This window comes from Engraulis encrasicolus, chromosome 7 (genome assembly GCF_034702125.1).
Source record: "Engraulis encrasicolus isolate BLACKSEA-1 chromosome 7, IST_EnEncr_1.0, whole genome shotgun sequence".
Taxonomy (NCBI): domain Eukaryota; kingdom Metazoa; phylum Chordata; class Actinopteri; order Clupeiformes; family Engraulidae; genus Engraulis; species Engraulis encrasicolus.
Window position 1 is genome coordinate 52,314,314 of NC_085863.1, and position 17,999 is coordinate 52,332,312.

The following is a 17,999-nucleotide window of genomic DNA, read 5'->3' on the forward strand; positions in this document are numbered from 1 at the left end:
TTGTAATCTATCCTTTCTTCCTCTGGATATATTGGAGTAGAATTGGTTAACTGCCCATCTCGACAAGGATGTTGTTTCCTTCTTTGAAGCCCAACCTTTGGGTCATCAAATAACACATAGACTGCAGTTGGGAGTGATGTTGCATCTTTTTGAACTATATTTGTGACAGAACCACAAACGCCATTAACTAAATTGTCAAAAATATCAATGTTTTTAATGAGTATCACACGAGCACCTATACCCAAACATAGCTCTGAACATAGTGAACTGTTGTATACTCGTGAATGCTGGCCTTTCAGTAAAATCACTCTTCCTGTTTTCTGCTCTTTTTTGTAGTCTTTGGATGTGAATGAAATTATTTCTTCGCAAGAAGATTGTAGGCACTGCATATTGTGTGCTTGCACTTGCTCATTGGTTGGAAATATATGTAGTGCTGTACTTTCTTCACCGGTTTCTCTTTGCTGTAAAAGTTTGACGTCACTTGCACTAAGTGGAGTACTTTTGGATTTAATCCGTAGACGGTTTAACAATTCAGAAAATAGTGTGTCTTTTTGTCTAACTACTGTTGTCAATTGAACAACAGAGAAATATGTTTTCCACAAATCCACACCATCAGTATCCATATACAAAGCCTTTCCTCTGACTGGACTTAACTGAAATAAGTCCCCAACAGCAATAATGCTAACATTCCCAAATGGAGCAAAGTTACCTGTCTGTTTAATTTGTCTCAGTCTACCATGCACATATGCCAACAGTTTGTGGTCAACCATTGATATTTCATCAATAACCAAAATTTCTAAATGTCCTAATTGACTGCGTAATGTATTTAATTTCTCTTCACCAAGTGGAGAGTACGGCAATTTAATATCTATACCAATTGATAATGCACTATGAATTGTGCTAGCTTGTAAGTTGTAGGCTGCAATGCCAGTTGGTGCAGTTAACAGTATTACATTGTCATCTGGAGAACCTCTATCTGTGCGAAGTAATCGAGTAGCCTCACAATGTATAGCTTTAATTAAATGACTCTTTCCCACTCCTGCCCCTCCAGTGATGAAGACGTGGAAAGGGGGCGGGTTGTTGCCCAGTTTCTTATCTAAACACCATTGTCTAATTTGGTAAAATATTGCTAATTGAGTTTCATTCAATGATCGTATTAGTGCCATTGCTTCATGTTTAGACAGACTTTGGGAATCTTTCTCCAAGACAAATCCATTACCATCAGCATCTCTCAAATCAGGGATGTCTTCCCACTCATCATCATCATTGATTACATTTTGCAAGATCTGTTTGCACTGAAGCCTTTCCTCTTCCTGCTGTGGACATAATTGACACCATGCATCTTGTAAAAGCTCATTATCCATTTCTTGTTCGGCCAGCTTAAGCAATTCTGCTTCTTTTTCAAATAAAGCTCTATTGCTCTCGACAATGATTTTTACAGGTTGGAGTATGCTATCTGTATAAGACACATGGCCATTGGTAAAAAACTCCTCATACGTTTGGTATTGAGTTGGTTTTAGTTGGACATCTATTTTGTATGGTAAGAACAGCTGCATGAGACTGTGAAAGAACTGTTCTGGGCTATTAGTTTGAGAAAACATGGCATATCTCACAATGGCTGGTTTTCCTCTCGTCCTACGCACAACATATCCAGATTTATTTTTTAATTCAATTTTGTTCACAGAGGTTTCTTTACCATATAACACCCTATACTGTGACACAAAAGTAGCCAGGCACATAGTTTCAAATGGTTCACCATCTGGTCTGTTCTTATATTTGTCAACTATACTGCTCATCCAAATATCTTCTGAAGACAAATTATTATTTGCTGCTTGGGCTTGTAATATTGATAGTGGTTTGCTCATTTTTACAATATTGTCTCCAGTTGGAACAAACTGCACGTTTCTGGAACATTGTTTTAAATGCATGTTTGCTAAACGATAAACAGCCTCCTGAGCAGAAACATCCCTCTGGTGCAAATAGATATTGCCTAATTTTCTCAAGGCTTGTTTAGCATCTAGGTTTTTTTCCTTAAATGCTTCTTTCTGTGCATGGGACAACAACAAACCCACTTCTCTCTCTGTTTTTGAAATGTAAGAAATTATGTATACAACACAAGCATGTGCATCTACGACATACTGAATGTCCATATTAGCATTCCAACACTTCAACAAAGACGCATTGTAATGATTTATCCAAACAGCATTGGGATCTCTTTTCATTACAATTGTGGTTTTTTTAGTCAGTGATTGATATGCTAACTGGTATGTATGCTGGCTAACACCTACATCTTCAAACAAGTCTTCTATTGAAGAATACTGTTTATCAGTGTTCAAAATACCCTCCCAAACTCTTGTAATAACCTCTTCAGCCATTTTTCTTTCCATTTTCCAGGGAGATTTCTTGCAAGTACATTTTTCTTTCTCTGTGCATTGACACTTTTCTGCCACATCTTCATCTTCCTGTTTATGACAAATAAAGGTGTTTTTTGAAGGTGCTCTGGGAAAATTGAATCGGCATGTAGTTCCTTTTTTCCTACATGTCTTTGCATGGTTTTTGCTGTGTTGCTGAACCGTGGTAACTTTCTCTAACAAATCCTCATCGTCTGATGGCAGATTACAGCTAATGTAAGTGTCTACAAAGTCAATAACTTTTTTATCTGAGTCTTTTCCAAGTCGAGGAGCACAATCCACCCAGAAGAGCGCATGGATATGAGGCGAACCACGTTGTTGGAACTCTACTCTGTAGAAATAATCAACAACTTTGCCAATCGGATTACAGGGAGACATAATGACATCTGTCAAAAACTTGTGCCACCTGTAATCAAATATTCTAGCAGCCATAACCGGGTTTTGGCGCAACAAGGCGCACCTTTGACTCCAATCAAGATCACTTACTTTTTCTCTTCTACCTTCTTGTTTCAGAATACTTTCTAGTAAATTCTCCCAGCGCAAATCAGCAGAGGAGAAGGAACAGAACCATGTTGGCAATCCGAGCTGGCGAATCATAGCAAAGAGATCTTTCTGAACCCCTTGCCAGTAAACTGGTGATCCATGAACAGGTTTTAGAAATCTGTAACCTTCATCATATTGAAGAAGATTCCTCAACACCTTTTCATCTTTCACCATCTCCGGCCCGATTTCCTTCTTTTCTTGTGTCCCTTTACCTTTCCTTAACGCTATGGAAACACCAGATACTACTTGATTGATTTCAGAGACATACTGTGCATAGAAGATGTACTCAATGTTTCTGGCAAAACGTGTATCTGCACTCATTATTCTGAGATTTAAATATCTAGACAAGCTAAGCTTCTCTTTCCTGGGCTCGTTAAATGTATTCCGTCCATCTGGAAAAAGAGCAGGGAAGCACTTCCCTTCAATTTCTTCATTTAACAACAATGGCACAGGCTTGTTACCTTCAGCAGGTGCAACATGTAAAATCTTGTCAAAATAATGGTCTAAAACTTCTTGGCCAATGTCTAGAGGTTGCAGACATGTATCCATGTGCACACAATGGTTCTGCCTGTCATGCAGGAGATCCTCCTCATTTAAAGCCCCAGGTTCCATCTCAGGTTCAACATCTGCATCCTCAAACTCTTTAGCAAACTCATTTTCCCAGTGGCTATTAAATTCTACACCTGCATACAAACTATTGAATTTCTTCAAATAAGACAATGCTTGTCTGATATGATTTACATCCACAAACTCATACCTATAATGGGCCTTATATGTCAGCTTTCTTTTCAATTTCACACGCAGTAAGGAGTTGTTTGCATCTGATCTCGGCAAGATATTTGTTGTCTCAACTAAATTGGAAGGCACACATGTTACTGGCCCATGCACCCCATTCTGACCTCCTTTTGGTAAAGCCAACATTTTCATAAAAGGAATTTGCAGAGCCACCAAAGTCTGTTCCAAATTATTTAAACAGGACAATTGTTCAGGCACACAACAGACAGCCAAGTTGTTGTGCACACTCTCTGCTGGCATAACACCTCTGCAAAGGTTACTGTGACAACAGTGACAAATCCACAAATCTAATCTAGAAGATGATGCCCAAACACATTCAGTTTCACATTGTACTGTGCACCTGTGCAAATAATCCTCTGTAATACACTTTTCAGCTGTGGCAAAACTTTCCTTTGTTTTTGAATAATTGTTTCTATTACACAATCTTATCTGTTGTTTAAACCAAGTGCGATGACATACACAGCACACATAATTAGGACCTTCTTTCACTTTGTCCAAAAAGGATGCCATTACTACCTGAAATTCTTGTAAACTTTTCAATTGTTGTTGCCTTTTCAAAACATTGCGAGCTTTCAGTTTCTCACGGTGTTCCTTATTGCTTTTATACTTGTCTCTACTTTGTTTCTGTACAGCAGCTCTGTGTTTCAAATTCTCTTTATATTTCAAAATACTGGCTAGTTTCACTGACACTTTAAAATCACAATTCTTGGCATATTTTGTCACACTAGCTTCTTTTACTGCATTTCTAAAAGCCTGATTTTTTGAATACTTAGAAACACTGGCTTCTTTCACTGCATTCTTAAAGGCCTGATTTTTTGAATACTTAGAAACACTGGCTTCTTTCACTGCATTCTTAAAGGCCTGATTTTTTGAATACTTAGAAACACTGGCTTCTTTCACTGCATTCTTAAAGGCCTGATTTTTTGAATACTTAGACACACTGGCTTCTTTCACTGCATTTCTAAAAGCCTGATTTTCTGCATATTTTTTTTTACTAGCTTGTACAGCAGCATTCCTGTGTAACTCATTCTGACTATATTTTGAAATTGTTGCTCTTTTTGTAGCAATATGATACTCTTCATCTTCATGATATTTCCTTTTCATGGCTGCCCTTTTGCTTTCTCTGTAGCAAACTCCATCTTTGTTTTGCACATCTGAATGTGTTGCATACCTTTTCCTTTCACGTCTGACAATTGTCATCTTGTATTCATCATCTGAATGATACCTTGAACACATCTGTTCCTTTATGACAGATTTGTTTGTGTTATAACGATTTCTCATTTTTACAATTTTCCTATGATTTCTTAAACATGGAACAGCTTTTACCGAATCTGCATGTAACTGTTCATTTACATCATTGGATTTCCTGGTGCTCCTGAGAGATTTAATGTGTTTTGTCACATGCATTTGATCTCCTTGCTTTATGCACTGTTGGTGATCCCTATTGTTTACACAAAGAACAACATCATAATGGTTCTTGTTGATATGCTGGAGATAGATTCCAGGTGTGTGGTTTGTGCTGTGTGCACAATTGTACACAATCCATTCCTTTCCACTATATATATATATGTCAACATTCAACAAATTTGCCATCACTTGAAATTCTACTTCTGTAGCACAAACCCTTGCAAAATTTAATTTCGTCTTTTTGATATATTCATCTACTGAAGTATACTTCCCTCTGAAATAAGACATACACGATTCCTGATGTTTTCTCATAAACTTCACCACCACAAAACGAAACCTTTGGAAGTTGTCTTCCAAACCACTCACAGCAAGGCTAACGGCACGAAAAAAAGAACTTCCATCACTCACGACTGGTCTTGTCTGACATGGGCAAGCCAGCAACGCCTCAGGTCCCGACACTTCCTCTGGATCCCTCTGCCCTTTCACTTTAATCATGTCACAAATCTGTTTAGCTGACTGGCCAGACAAAGGGCGAAAATACATGGTTGTACTTGGCTGCTGTTTCAAACTTAGACGTTGCAATTTCACAATACATGGCTTAATCATATAACCAAAATCATTCAAGCTTTCATCCTTTTCGTCATACAGTAGCTTGTGTACAGAATTTGATTGTTCAGATTGAATATTTAAACGGTCTGGGGCAGCAATTCCTCTACAATGTTTTGATCCCTTCATTTTCTTGCTTTTAAACATGTTGTGTTTATGAGGCTTATCTGCCCTCTGTTTTTTTATTGTACTGTTCTGATCACAACTATTTTTCCTCTTTTGTTGTGAAACACTCAAACAACTGCCATGCCCAACCCATTGCTCAGGGTCACTTGTTAAATCCACAACACTGCTGTCCACACTGACTGCCTTGTCTGTTTGGCCTTGCTGATTATGTCCAATCACTTTATGCACATCCAATGTTTTGGCTTTATGACTTAAATCACATCCACTACAACACCGTCCTGTCTTAGCATTTTTCACACATACCACAACATCATAATGATTTTCACTTCGATGATGCAAATAAATGTTAGATGCTGACCCTTTTCCTGCTTCAGACCTATATGCCAACCACTTCCTTGCACTATATGTGTACACATTTGCATTCAGCATATTGGCCAAACATTGAATTTCAATTTCAGTTGCCCACACTCCCTGAGAACACATGTTTGACTTTCTGATATACTCGTTTACAGAACCATACTCCTTTCTCAAATATTTCTCACACTTTCCTTGGTGGTTCTCCATATATTTCACAACATTTTCTCTTACTGCTGCGTGATCTCTCTGTGTACCAGTAAGGATGTAACTGATTGCATTGAAAAAACAGTTTCCATCCTCGTTCATCTTAGCTGTTTGACAGGGAGGACCTAGTGGTGAGGCAACATCACCCAAATCCTCTGGTTCAACTTCAACTTCCAAATGTAACTGCTTGCACAATTCCAGTGCTATTGATTTGGACATTGGCTTAAAGTATTGTACAATTTTAGGCCTCTCTGCTTCAAAAATCACATCTGCTGTGACTTTTGTAAATGCATCATCAGCACACTCATCTTCTGAATCCATCTGTAGTACAGTATTGTTAATCACAGCAGTGTTGTTTTGCATCTCACACACAATCATCACATCTGATGTCACTTTTTCAAACACATCAACATTTTCAAAATCTGAATCCATCTGTGGTAACACTTTATTTATCACATCAATGTTCTGTGTCTCGCAAACATATCTGCTGTGATCACTGCATGCACTACCAGCTACAGCCTCCGTCTGCTGCTTGTTAGACCTTATGCACTGCATAGAAACGCCACATAACTCAAACACAGTATTCCCATTCAAGCTTAATGCTAACATTTTCATATGCTTGCACACATCAGTCAAACTACGAAAATACATTGCAATGCTTCTTCCATTCCCGTCTACTAATCCAGAACCATTACGAGCATGGGAGTCTACAAACACAAAGCACTCAGGAGTTTTAATGATGGCACAGGTTGTCCCACACAGTATGGCAAAACACCGATCATACCTCTGGAAAATGTTCATCAGACCATCATATAACGACATCATCAACTGTTGTTTCAGAATGTCTCCATCATCAATGAACACATCTCCATAAACACAGTCTGTACTATACTTGCAATCAAAGTTGAAGCCTTTCAACGCAAAGTGTCCTGGCAACTCATCTACACTCAACCACTTGGGATCTTTAGCTTTGACACGAATGCAACCAGACTCTCTTAACCTTGTGTACAATGCATCACCTTCAACAATGACTTCATCTAACACATCAGTGGTCCAACTCGCAACATCATTCACCTCATGAAAAGCCATGGCTGCTAAACAAACAGCAGTGCACTGGTTACCAGGGTACACAAAACGTTTGTTTGCTTGGTGAAAACGTCCACGAACTACTTTCACAACTCCATCAACTTCAGAACTGCACATCCCACTCATCTTTCTGGCACTTCCTTCAAACTCATTGCATAGCTCGCCAACCCTCAAAGCATCACTTTGTGTCTCGCTGCACTTTTCATTTTCCATTTTGACGAGGCTGTCATGGCTAATGTCCACCTTGTTAACACCACATGCATCAGTTTCCACCTTTGTCACTTGAATACCAGCAACACAATACTCCTTCGTTGCCAAGGATTGCATCAAAGTCTGCAGGTGCAATTTCAAATCAGGCAAGTTTGTATTAAACACTGCAACACTTGTTCCTATGGCAGAAGCCATTCCATGGGCGTCACGCACATTAAAATCTGTAACAATGAAATAATTTCTGTGATGCATAATGGCACACACTTCACCCCCAACACAAACCAAACAAGAAGTGTGTGTAAAAAGTGCGACCTGAATTGCTTCCATTAATCCATCCACTCCATCAACCATGCTGGCATCAACCACAGCATCCACAGACACAACACATTTCTTCTTGAAAAAAGTCTGTAATCCATTGAACATCAGCAAATCTTTCTTCTTGTGGCTAACATTGGGCAACTCAGCACACATATTGCGCACTTCAAGTTCTATCTCATCCAATCGCTTTCCCTTCCAATTACAAACAGGATCGGTCTGATGTTTGAACACTGCTGCAGCCGCACAAGCAAGGCTACTTGCAAAAGTCTGACTGTCTCTTGTTCTCACAGTAGGAGCAAACACAATCCCTGATGGCAAATTGTCACGGCACAGACAATCCCCAACTGCCCCAATGGCCTTGTCAGCACCTTTCGTACCACGGCGCATCCTGTGACTTTTTTTAAATGGCATCTCAGAGAGAGAGAGAGAGCAACAAATATATGTAGAAAAAGAGAATAGAGTTTTTAAAAGTCACCAAACATGAAATGGTTGCTCAAAGGATGTCGGCAAAAAAGAAAATGCCCTGATAGAATGTCAGCGCTGTCTATCAACAAAACAATGATTTAGTAACTAAAAAAGCAGACTTCTCATAAGTCGCCAGGAAAATATTCACCAAAAAGTCGGTAGATGACGTTTTAATTATTCAAGCACAAAATGCAATGGTGAATTAAAAATCAAACAAAGGTACATCAAACAAAAAATGCAATGGTTGCTCAAAGGATGTCGGCGAAAAAGACAATGTCTTAATAGAATTTCAGCGAAGTCTATAATCAAAAAAATGATTTAGTAACTAAAAAAGCAGACTTCTCATAAGTCGCCAGGAAAGGATCACCAAAAAGTCGGTAGATGAGGTTTTAATTATTCAAGCACAAAATGCAATGGTTGCTCAAAGGATGTCAGCGCTGTCTATCAACGAAACAATGATTTACTAACTGAAAAAGCAGACTTTTTATAAGTCGCCAGGAAAGATTCAACAAAAAAGTCGGTAGATGACGTAAATATTCAAACAAAAAATGCAATGGTTGCTCAAAGGATGTCGGCAAAAAAGACAATGCCCTGATAGAATGTCAGCGCTGTCTATCAACAAAAAAATGATTTAGTAACTAAAAAAGCACGCTTCTCATAAGTCGCCAGGAAAAGATTCACCAAAAAGTCGGTAGATGACGTTTTAATTATTCAAGCACAAAATGCAATGGTGAATTAAAGATCAAACAAAGGTACATCAAACAAAAAATGCAATGGTTGCTCAAAGGATGTTGGCAAAAAAGACAATATCCAGACAGAATTTCAGCCGTAGTCTGTAAACAAAACAATGATTTACTAACTGAAAAAGCAGACTTTTTATAAGTCGCCAGGGAAGATTCAACAAAAAAGTCGGTAGATGACGTAAATATTCAAACACAAAATGCAATGGTTGCTCAAAAGATGTCGGCAAAAAGACAATGTCCTGATAGAATGTCAGCACTGTCTATCAACAAAACAATGATTTAGTAACTGAAAAAGCAGACTTCTTATAAGTCGCCAGGAAAGATTCAACAAAAAAGTCGGTAGATGACGTAAATATTCAAGCACAAAATGCAATGGTTGCTCAAAGGATGTCGGCAAAAAGACAATGTCCTGATAGAATGTCAGCGCTGTCTATCAACAAAACAATGATTTAGTAACTGAAAAAGCAGACTTCTTATAAGTCGCCAGGAAAGATTCAACAAAAAAGTCGGTAGATGACGTTTTAATTAGTCAAGCACAAAATGCAATGGTTGCTCAAAGGATGTCGGCGAAAAAGACAATGTCCTGATAGAATGTCAGCGCTGTCTATCAACAACACAATGATTTAGTAACTGAAAAAGCAGACTTCTTATAAGTCGCCAGGAAAGATTCAACAAAAAAGTCGGTAGATGAGGTTTTAATTATTCAAGCACAAAATGCAATGGTGAATTAAAGATCAAACAAAGGTACATCAAACAAAAAATGCAATGGTTGCTCAAAGGATGTCGGCGAAAAAGACAATGTCTTGATAGAACTTCAGCGAAGTCTATAATCAAAAAAATGATTTAGTAACTGAAAAAGCAGACTTCTTAAAAGTCGCTAGAAAAGATTCACCAAAAAGTCAGTAGATGAGGTTTTAAATATTCAAGCACAAAATGCAATGGTGGCTTAAAGCATGCAGGGAAAGAAAGAATGACTTGAAGAAATAGCAGCCAATATACAGACAAGACAATGATTAAGTAACAGGAAAAAAGTTTTGAAAAGTCGTTGGGCAGATTCACCAACAAGTCGGTAGATGTAGCACAGAATGCAATGGTGGCACAAAGTATGAAGGTGAAAAGAGAATGATGTGACTATATCAGCCAATATATAGACACAATTAGGGAAACAAAAAAAACAGTATTTGTGCTAGTAGGCAAAGATAATTCCTGTTAGATTATCCGTTACTTTAAAATCAAACACAAAATGCAATGGTTGCTCAAAAGATGTCAGCAAAAAAGACAATGACCTGATAGAATTACAGCCGTCTAAAATGATTTAGTAACTGAAAAATCAGACTTTTTATAAGTCGCCAGAAAAGATTCACAGAATAGTCTTGTAGATGAGGTTTTAAATATTCAAGCACAAAATGCAATGGTTGCTCAAAGGATGTCGGCAAAAAGACAATGTGCTGATAGAATGTCAGCGCTGTCTATATAACTGAAAAAGCAGACTTCTTATAAGTCGCCAGGAAAGATTCAACAAAAAAGTCGGTAGATGAGGTTTTAATTATTCAAGCACAAAATGCAATGGTGAATTAAAGATCAAACAAAGGTACATGAAACAAAAAATGCAATGGTTACTCAAAGGATGTTGGGGAAAAAGACAATGTCTTGATAGAATTTCAGCGAAGTTTATAAACAAAAAAATGATTTAGCAACTGAAAAGGCAGACTTCTTAAAAGTCGCTAGAAAAGATTCACCAAAAAGTCAGTAGATGAGGTTTTAACTATTCAAGCACAAAATGCAATGGTGGCTTAAAGCATGCAGGGAAAGAAAGAATGACTTGAAGAAATAGCAGCCAATATACAGACAAGACAATGATTGAGTAACAGGAAAAAAGTTTTGAAAAGTCGTTGGGCAGATTCACCAACAAGTCGGTAGATGTAGCACAGAATGCAATGGTGGCACAAAGTATGAAGGTGAAAAGAGAATGATGTGACTATATCAGCCAATATATAGACAAAATTAGGGAAACAAAAAAAACAGAATTTGTGCTAGTAGGCAAAGATAATTCCTGTTAGATTATCCGAATTACAGCCGTTTAAAATGATTTAGTAACTGAAAAATCAGACTTTTTATAAGTCGCCAGAAAACATTCACAGAATAGTCTTGTAGATGAGGTTTTCAATATTCAAGCACAAAGAATGAACAGAAGCGATTCCTTTATATAGACAATAGAGGCTCCGCCTCCTCTTTAAAGTCGCTGGATTCACCAAAAGTCGCTGGTGTCCTTCAAGGGCAGAATGCAATGGTGGCACCAGTGTTGCCAGATGTGTCTAACCAAATCCCACCCAAAAGGTTCTAAAAAAAAATGCCAAAATGCGCTAAATTCCGCCCAAATTCAACAAATTACATTGATTTCTATGGGCTCTAAACGGCTGGGGAAAAAAACGGCAAATGGCTAATTTTCCGCGTTCTTACCCGCAGACGCTCAACCCAAGTATCCCAAGTGGGCTTGCACCCGTCCAATCTGGCAACACTGGGTGGCACAAAGCTTGCCAGTGAAAAGAGAATGGTGCGACTAAATGACAGCTAGTATGTAGACTTAATTAGGAAAACAAACAAAAAAACTGTATATTTACTATCAGGCAAATGTAATTTTGTGTTAGATTATCCGTTTCATCTAAATGATCAACAAAACTCAGTCAAGCAGAAAAATGTGGTGGTGGCTCAAAGCATTTCAGCAGAAAAGAGAATGACGTGACAGAACAGTCAGCCAGTATGTAGGGAAAAAAAATAGGAACACAATCAGAAAATAGTATTTGTACTAGTAGGTAAAGATAATTTGTGTTAGAATATCTATTATTTTTAAATGGTCAACAAAACTTGGTCAAGCAGAAAATGCAATAGTGGCTCAAAGCATGTCAGCGAACAAAAGAATGAACAGAAGCGATTCCTTTCCGCCTCCTCTTTAAAGTCGCTAGATTCACCAAAAGTCGCTGGTGTCCTTCAAGGGCAGAATGCAATGGTGGCACCAGTGTTGCCAGATGTGTCTAACCAAATCCCACCCAAAAGGTTCTAAAAAAAACGCCAAAATGCGCTAAATTCCTCCCAAATTCAACAGATTACATTGATTTCTATGGGCTCTAAACGGCTGGGGAAAAAAACCGGCAAATGGCTAATTTTCCGCGTTCTTACCCGCAGACGCTCAACCCAAGTATCCCAAGTGGGCTTGCACCCGTCCAATCTGGCAACACTGGGTGGCACAAAGCTTGCCAGTGAAAAGAGAATGGTGCGACTATATGACAGCTAGTATGTAGACTTAATTAGGAAAACAAACAAAAAAACTGTATATTTACTATCAGGCAAATGTAATTTTGTGTTAGATTATCTGTTTCATCTAAATGGTCGACAAAACTCAGTCAAGCAGAAAAATGCGATGGTGGCTCAAAGCATTTCAGCGAACAAGAGAATGAATAGTAGTGATTAGTTAATATCTACAATAGAGGCTTTGCCTGCCCTGAAAAGTTACTACATTCACCAAAAAGTCGCTAGTGTCCCCCAAGGACAAAATGCAAGGGTGCAAAGCTTCCAAAGATTAGCAGGCAAAGATCATTTGTGTAGGGAAGAAAATGCCATCATAACACAAAGCAGATTGACCAACAATTCGTTTTGTAGAAGCTAAAGAAATACAATACATACAATAAATAAAATGTTCAATTTGCCTGAGATGGCAATCAGGTATAGCGTAACCATGTGGTACGCAAATGAACTGCAGGTTAAGAGGAATTTTAAGCACTTTTCCTAAGGGCGGGAGTATAGTTGAAGCTACGCACTCGCACTTTTGGTAAGTTGTGTGTATCTCGATTACACAAACAAAACTGTGGTGGGGGGCGCAGGCGGCATGCCCTGTCCTTGCAACGTAGGTGCGAGGGCCCGTCATCGCCGCTTGCGGCTTTAATTATTATTATTCTCTAGTCACCATTCCTATCCCTCTGCAAGTCTATGGCAGCCCATAGAACCGTAGGCAGGAAAATGCTGTAAATTGGCACACACATTCGGGGCAGTCTCAGCATTACCCACAGCAATTTATAGGACCCCAGCCCCAACGCTTTAGCGCCACCAGCAGGTCAAAGTTGCAGGTACATTTCTGCTTGTAACTTTTGAACCGCTGGGCCAATTTTCATAAACTTGGTATCCCTGGAATCCTTGAGTCAAGACGAATCCAACGCACCATATGACGTCATTTTCCGCCAGGATAGTTTTCCCGCCATTTTGAATTTTGTAAAATTCAATAAAAATGTTAATTTTCCCGCAATTTTTGACCAATTCGCCCAAAACTCGGTATATAGTATCTCTGGACTGAGCTACACATGGGGTCTTCAGGAATATTGGATATCTTTTATCGTTTAGTCGTGAGAGCCAATCAAAATTGTCGTAAAAGTGGTGAAACAGGAAGTGAAGTCATATCTCAGCAACCGTTTGTTGAATTAGGCTGGGATTTTGTACACACATAGTAGTCCATCCCATGACCTACCACAAAAAAAATCGAATCCCCAGCTCAAGCTCTGTAGCGCCACCAGCAGGTCAAAATTTTAGCTACATTTTTGCCTGTATCTTTTGAACCCTACTCCCAATTTTCAAAATATTGGTACACAGGTTATCTTCACACCATGTTGCACCCAGGTATGGATTTTCGTAACGATTGAAAAAACTATCAGCTCACAGCAGCCATTCAAAATTGTGGAAAGAATGGAGGGATTTTTTCTCATCTCTCTGTCTCCTCTGCTCCCCTTGCGCACGTTCACTGACACCATTCTCGGCAGGGGGTCAAGCCCCACTGCCCCAGCCCCTGCACACCACCCCCCACCCCCTCCCTCACACACACAGACAGACAGAGGGAGAGGGAGAGGGAGGGGGGAGAGGGAGAGGGAGAGGGAGAGAGAGGGAAGAAGGGAGGGAGGGAGGGAGAGGGAGGGGGGAGAGGAAAGAATTTTGAACACCTCTTGTCGTTTGCCGGTGACAGCCAATCAAAATTGTCATATAGGTGGCAAAACAGGAAGTGAGGTCATATCTCAGCAACCATTAGTCAATTTCTGTTAGGATTTTTTGCACACATTCTAGTCCATCCCATGACCTCCCACAAAAAAATCCAGACCCCAAGCTCTCTAGCGCCACCAACAGGTAGGTAACAGGAAGTGAGCTCATATCTCGGCAGCTCTTCAACGGATTCAAACTAAACTTGGTTTACGTGATCACACTCTCGTCCAAGGAATGCACACCAACATTGGCGAGATTTGGACCAAAGGGGGCGCTGCAGTTCCTTCTGTTGCCGTGGCGGCTCTGGCAAGTTTACTGCTTGGCCCCGCATTGCTGCTTGCAGCTATATTTTGAGGTTGATCTTTCCGAGAAACCGGCTAACACCTAGATTAGGATGCTGAAAGGAAAGCAAATACAGTAAAGCTTCAAGTGTGCGTTGTGTAAACCAACCCTATGAAGAGATGCCAGCGCGAGACATCATCATCTCCGCTGCCACAGAGTAGTTTCTGTTCAAAAACGCCCCTCTCTCAACATGTTCTTACTAATCACACAGTGCATGTTATTGCATCATTGCATTTATTCAAGAAAGTCCGCTACTCAAGCCCATGAACACGTCCTTACAAACCAAACATTGCATCCATTACAACATTGCATCTATCCATTACAACATTGCATCTATCCATTACAACATTGCATCTATCCATTACAACATTGCATCTATCCATTACAACATTGCATCTCTATCTAATACACCCTGCCCCAAACTCAGGGTCATGAACGTGTTTGTACAAATGAAGCACTGCACACAAAAACAAACACACATACAAATGCATATAAAACGCCTCCTTCAAAATCCATGCGTGGGTGAGGTACAAGAGCGTGTCTGTATAGCCACAGTTGTGGTCACAGTTCACAGATAATGGGTTGACAATAATACGGGTCTGCACTCCTCTTCAATACCAGGGTAGGCGTGTGTGTGTGTGCGTGCATGTGTGCAACAACACATGGAACTGACAACTTGAACATTCACTGTGGTCAGTGTTGCCAGATTGGGCGGTTTCCCTCCAAATTGGGCTGCTTAGGATGGCTGTCTGTGGGTGGAAAAAAGGTCAAAAACAGGTATTGAGCGTTTATATTTTAGATTTATGGCCATAGAAATCAATACAATTTCGTTCAAATTGGGCAGGATTTAGTGCCTCCAGACGGTATTTGAGTATTTTTTGGGCTGGAAATGATCCGGCACATCTGGCAACCCTGAGTGTGGTGAGAGAGGTGCCGGGATTATCGTCAACCTCAGGTATGCTGCATGTTTGCATGGCGATGGCAGCCTAGCAGCATGCAGGAGACGACACTGGGCACGCTGTACTTGGGCATGCTGCAGCAGGCCCACACATTACATTAGGTGACGTCTATGCTTAGAGGAGGAGGTGGAGGAGAACACATCTCTGAGGAGCAGGTCTGTTCCTGTGGGACACAACAATGCGTGTGTGTGTGTGTGTGTGTGTGTGTGTGTGTGTGTGTGTGTGTGTGTGTGTGTGTGTGTGTGTGTGTGTGTGTGGTGTTTGATTGTGTGTGTGTGTGTTTGTGGAATGCACTCAAACGGATAGCAACACAAACAGTGTGTATGAGTGTGTGTGTGTGTGTGTGTGTGTGTGTGTGTGTGTGTGTGTGTGTGTGTGTGTGTGTACGGAAATTAATTAAATGGCAGTGTAAAGAGATGAAAGATGAGTAGGCACGCCATATTTCTGCACTACTGTTGCTTTTGTGGCATTTACAATGACCGTAAAAAAAAGAGCCAAGCCAAGCCAAGCCATTTGATCCTGACAATGTCTTATATGGGAGGGGGGCAAGCAGCCAAATTAAGTCCTAATTAATAAGAGCGGAAGTCTGCTGAACAGTGAGCAACGCTGCAAATGAAAACTGCACTGAAGTCTGTCTTCTGGTGTAGGCAGTGTCGTTTTTGGACAGGATTATTCCGTGCAAACAAGGTCATTGATTGGTCAGTGGGAAACAGACCTTACCACTGGCTCTGGAATGGCATCAGTGAGCAGTGCTGAATATGAAAGTGTGGGGATCGTTATGTGATAAGGACTATAAGGAATAAGGAAAGATGAAAATATATCTTCGGACCACAGAAGCTCCCTTGCTGAGAGAGACACCTGATGAAGACCTTGCAGGTCGAAATGTTGTGCCATTTTTCCACTTAATAAGGTCACAGCGAGGGAGCATCTGTGGTGTGTGGATACCCCCCCACCTGATGTGTTCTTATGCACCCACACCAATTGATTTTCGAGATGTGCGTTCACCTCACATATTTTTATCGTCTAGAAACACCCTGTGTGCAAGGTCACGTATTGGTCAGTTGGGTCATATTCACACTTGACCAATTTCACACCTTGACAAGTGACCCTTGTCAGTCCTTGACCACTGAAGAAGTCTCTTGAGACTTCTCTGAGATGATCTTTAAGCTCCAAAAAGAAGCCCAGCTCCCTACTACTGAGGACGTCATGACTAAGTCGACCTGGATTAATGAGGCTCTTCACAGGCATGCACACCTGACCACGGATTGGTCAGTTGTGTCAAATATGTACCTGACCACTGATTGGTCAGTTGGGTCAAAGATGTACCTGAAAGGAGATGACAATGGTCTGCAACACTGCTCTATGCTCCCACAAACGTTTAATGGCAACATCCTTTCAGTAATCCTCTGTTTGGTCCAGCAGCACCTGTGATTACTGATGCTTGTGCATTCTCTGACTTTCAGAAAAGACGTACCTGACCGAGGGTTCTGGAATGGCGTCCATGTTGGCGGGCACCTGGACCCCCTTCTCCCACTCCTGCCTCCAGGGGTCCGACAGAACGTAGAACTCCTCGCATGCCAGCTGGGCCGAGTCCGGCAGCTTCATCGCCGTGATGAAGTCCGTCCTGAACACCTAGCAGAGCACAAACAAACAAACAAACAAAATGCTATTAGAAAGATGGAGGGATGAAGTCCATGCAGAGCACCTAGCAGAACACAAACAAACAAACAAATTAACAAAATGCCATTAGAAAGATGGAGGGATGAGGTCCACCCAGATCACCTCACAGAGCCAAACAAACAAGAGCATATTATTAGATACATGGCTCGAAATTAACTTTTACACATTAACTTGTGGGTCAAAGTGGCTAGTAAGTTGAACTATTCTACCAGCCAAACAGAAATTTTACCAGCGTTTGGCCAGTTGGCTGGTGTATATTCAGGGCCCTGATTAGATATACGTATTATATTATAGAACTAGAATATTAGACATACTATTATTACATTATTATGAGATGGAATGATGAGAATGATTTAAAGTAGGAATGAAAGTATTATGAAAGACTGACATTTCAAACCTAGATCAAGATGCATGACTGAAGCATCTCAGCATAATTGCTTAAAACAAAAACTGAGCACCTCCGCTCCTTAAACACAAGGCTAATGACCCTCGAAAACAAACTACATTGAGATACATTTATTCATCAATACCCTTTACTCCAACAACGCGCATTAATATTTCAAATTCCACGTGCGGCCTCCTATTGTGTTGAACTGCTGTGCCCGGCAGTGTAACAGTGTCCAGACAGGGCGCATATGCAATGCTTTGCATGGGCATCAAATGTGTCATATCTAATTCAGAGATCCACTAACATCTCCAATGAGCTGCTTTAATATTTCATCATGTGT

The 17,999-nt window shown here is 40.2% G+C and overlaps 1 protein-coding gene across 4 annotated transcripts in view; it reads right to left on the bottom strand.

Annotated features, from left to right (window-relative positions):
- The window catches only part of jade2 (jade family PHD finger 2), a 173,104-nt gene that overhangs the window by 125,265 nt on the left and 29,840 nt on the right, over positions 1 to 17,999 (bottom strand). For all 4 annotated transcript variants that reach the window (XM_063203926.1, XM_063203925.1, XM_063203927.1 and 1 more), the window contains exon 4: positions 17,066 to 17,223. In XM_063203926.1, coding sequence (XP_063059996.1) covers positions 17,066 to 17,223 — 158 coding nt within the window. The remainder of the gene's footprint in view (positions 1 to 17,065; positions 17,224 to 17,999) is intronic.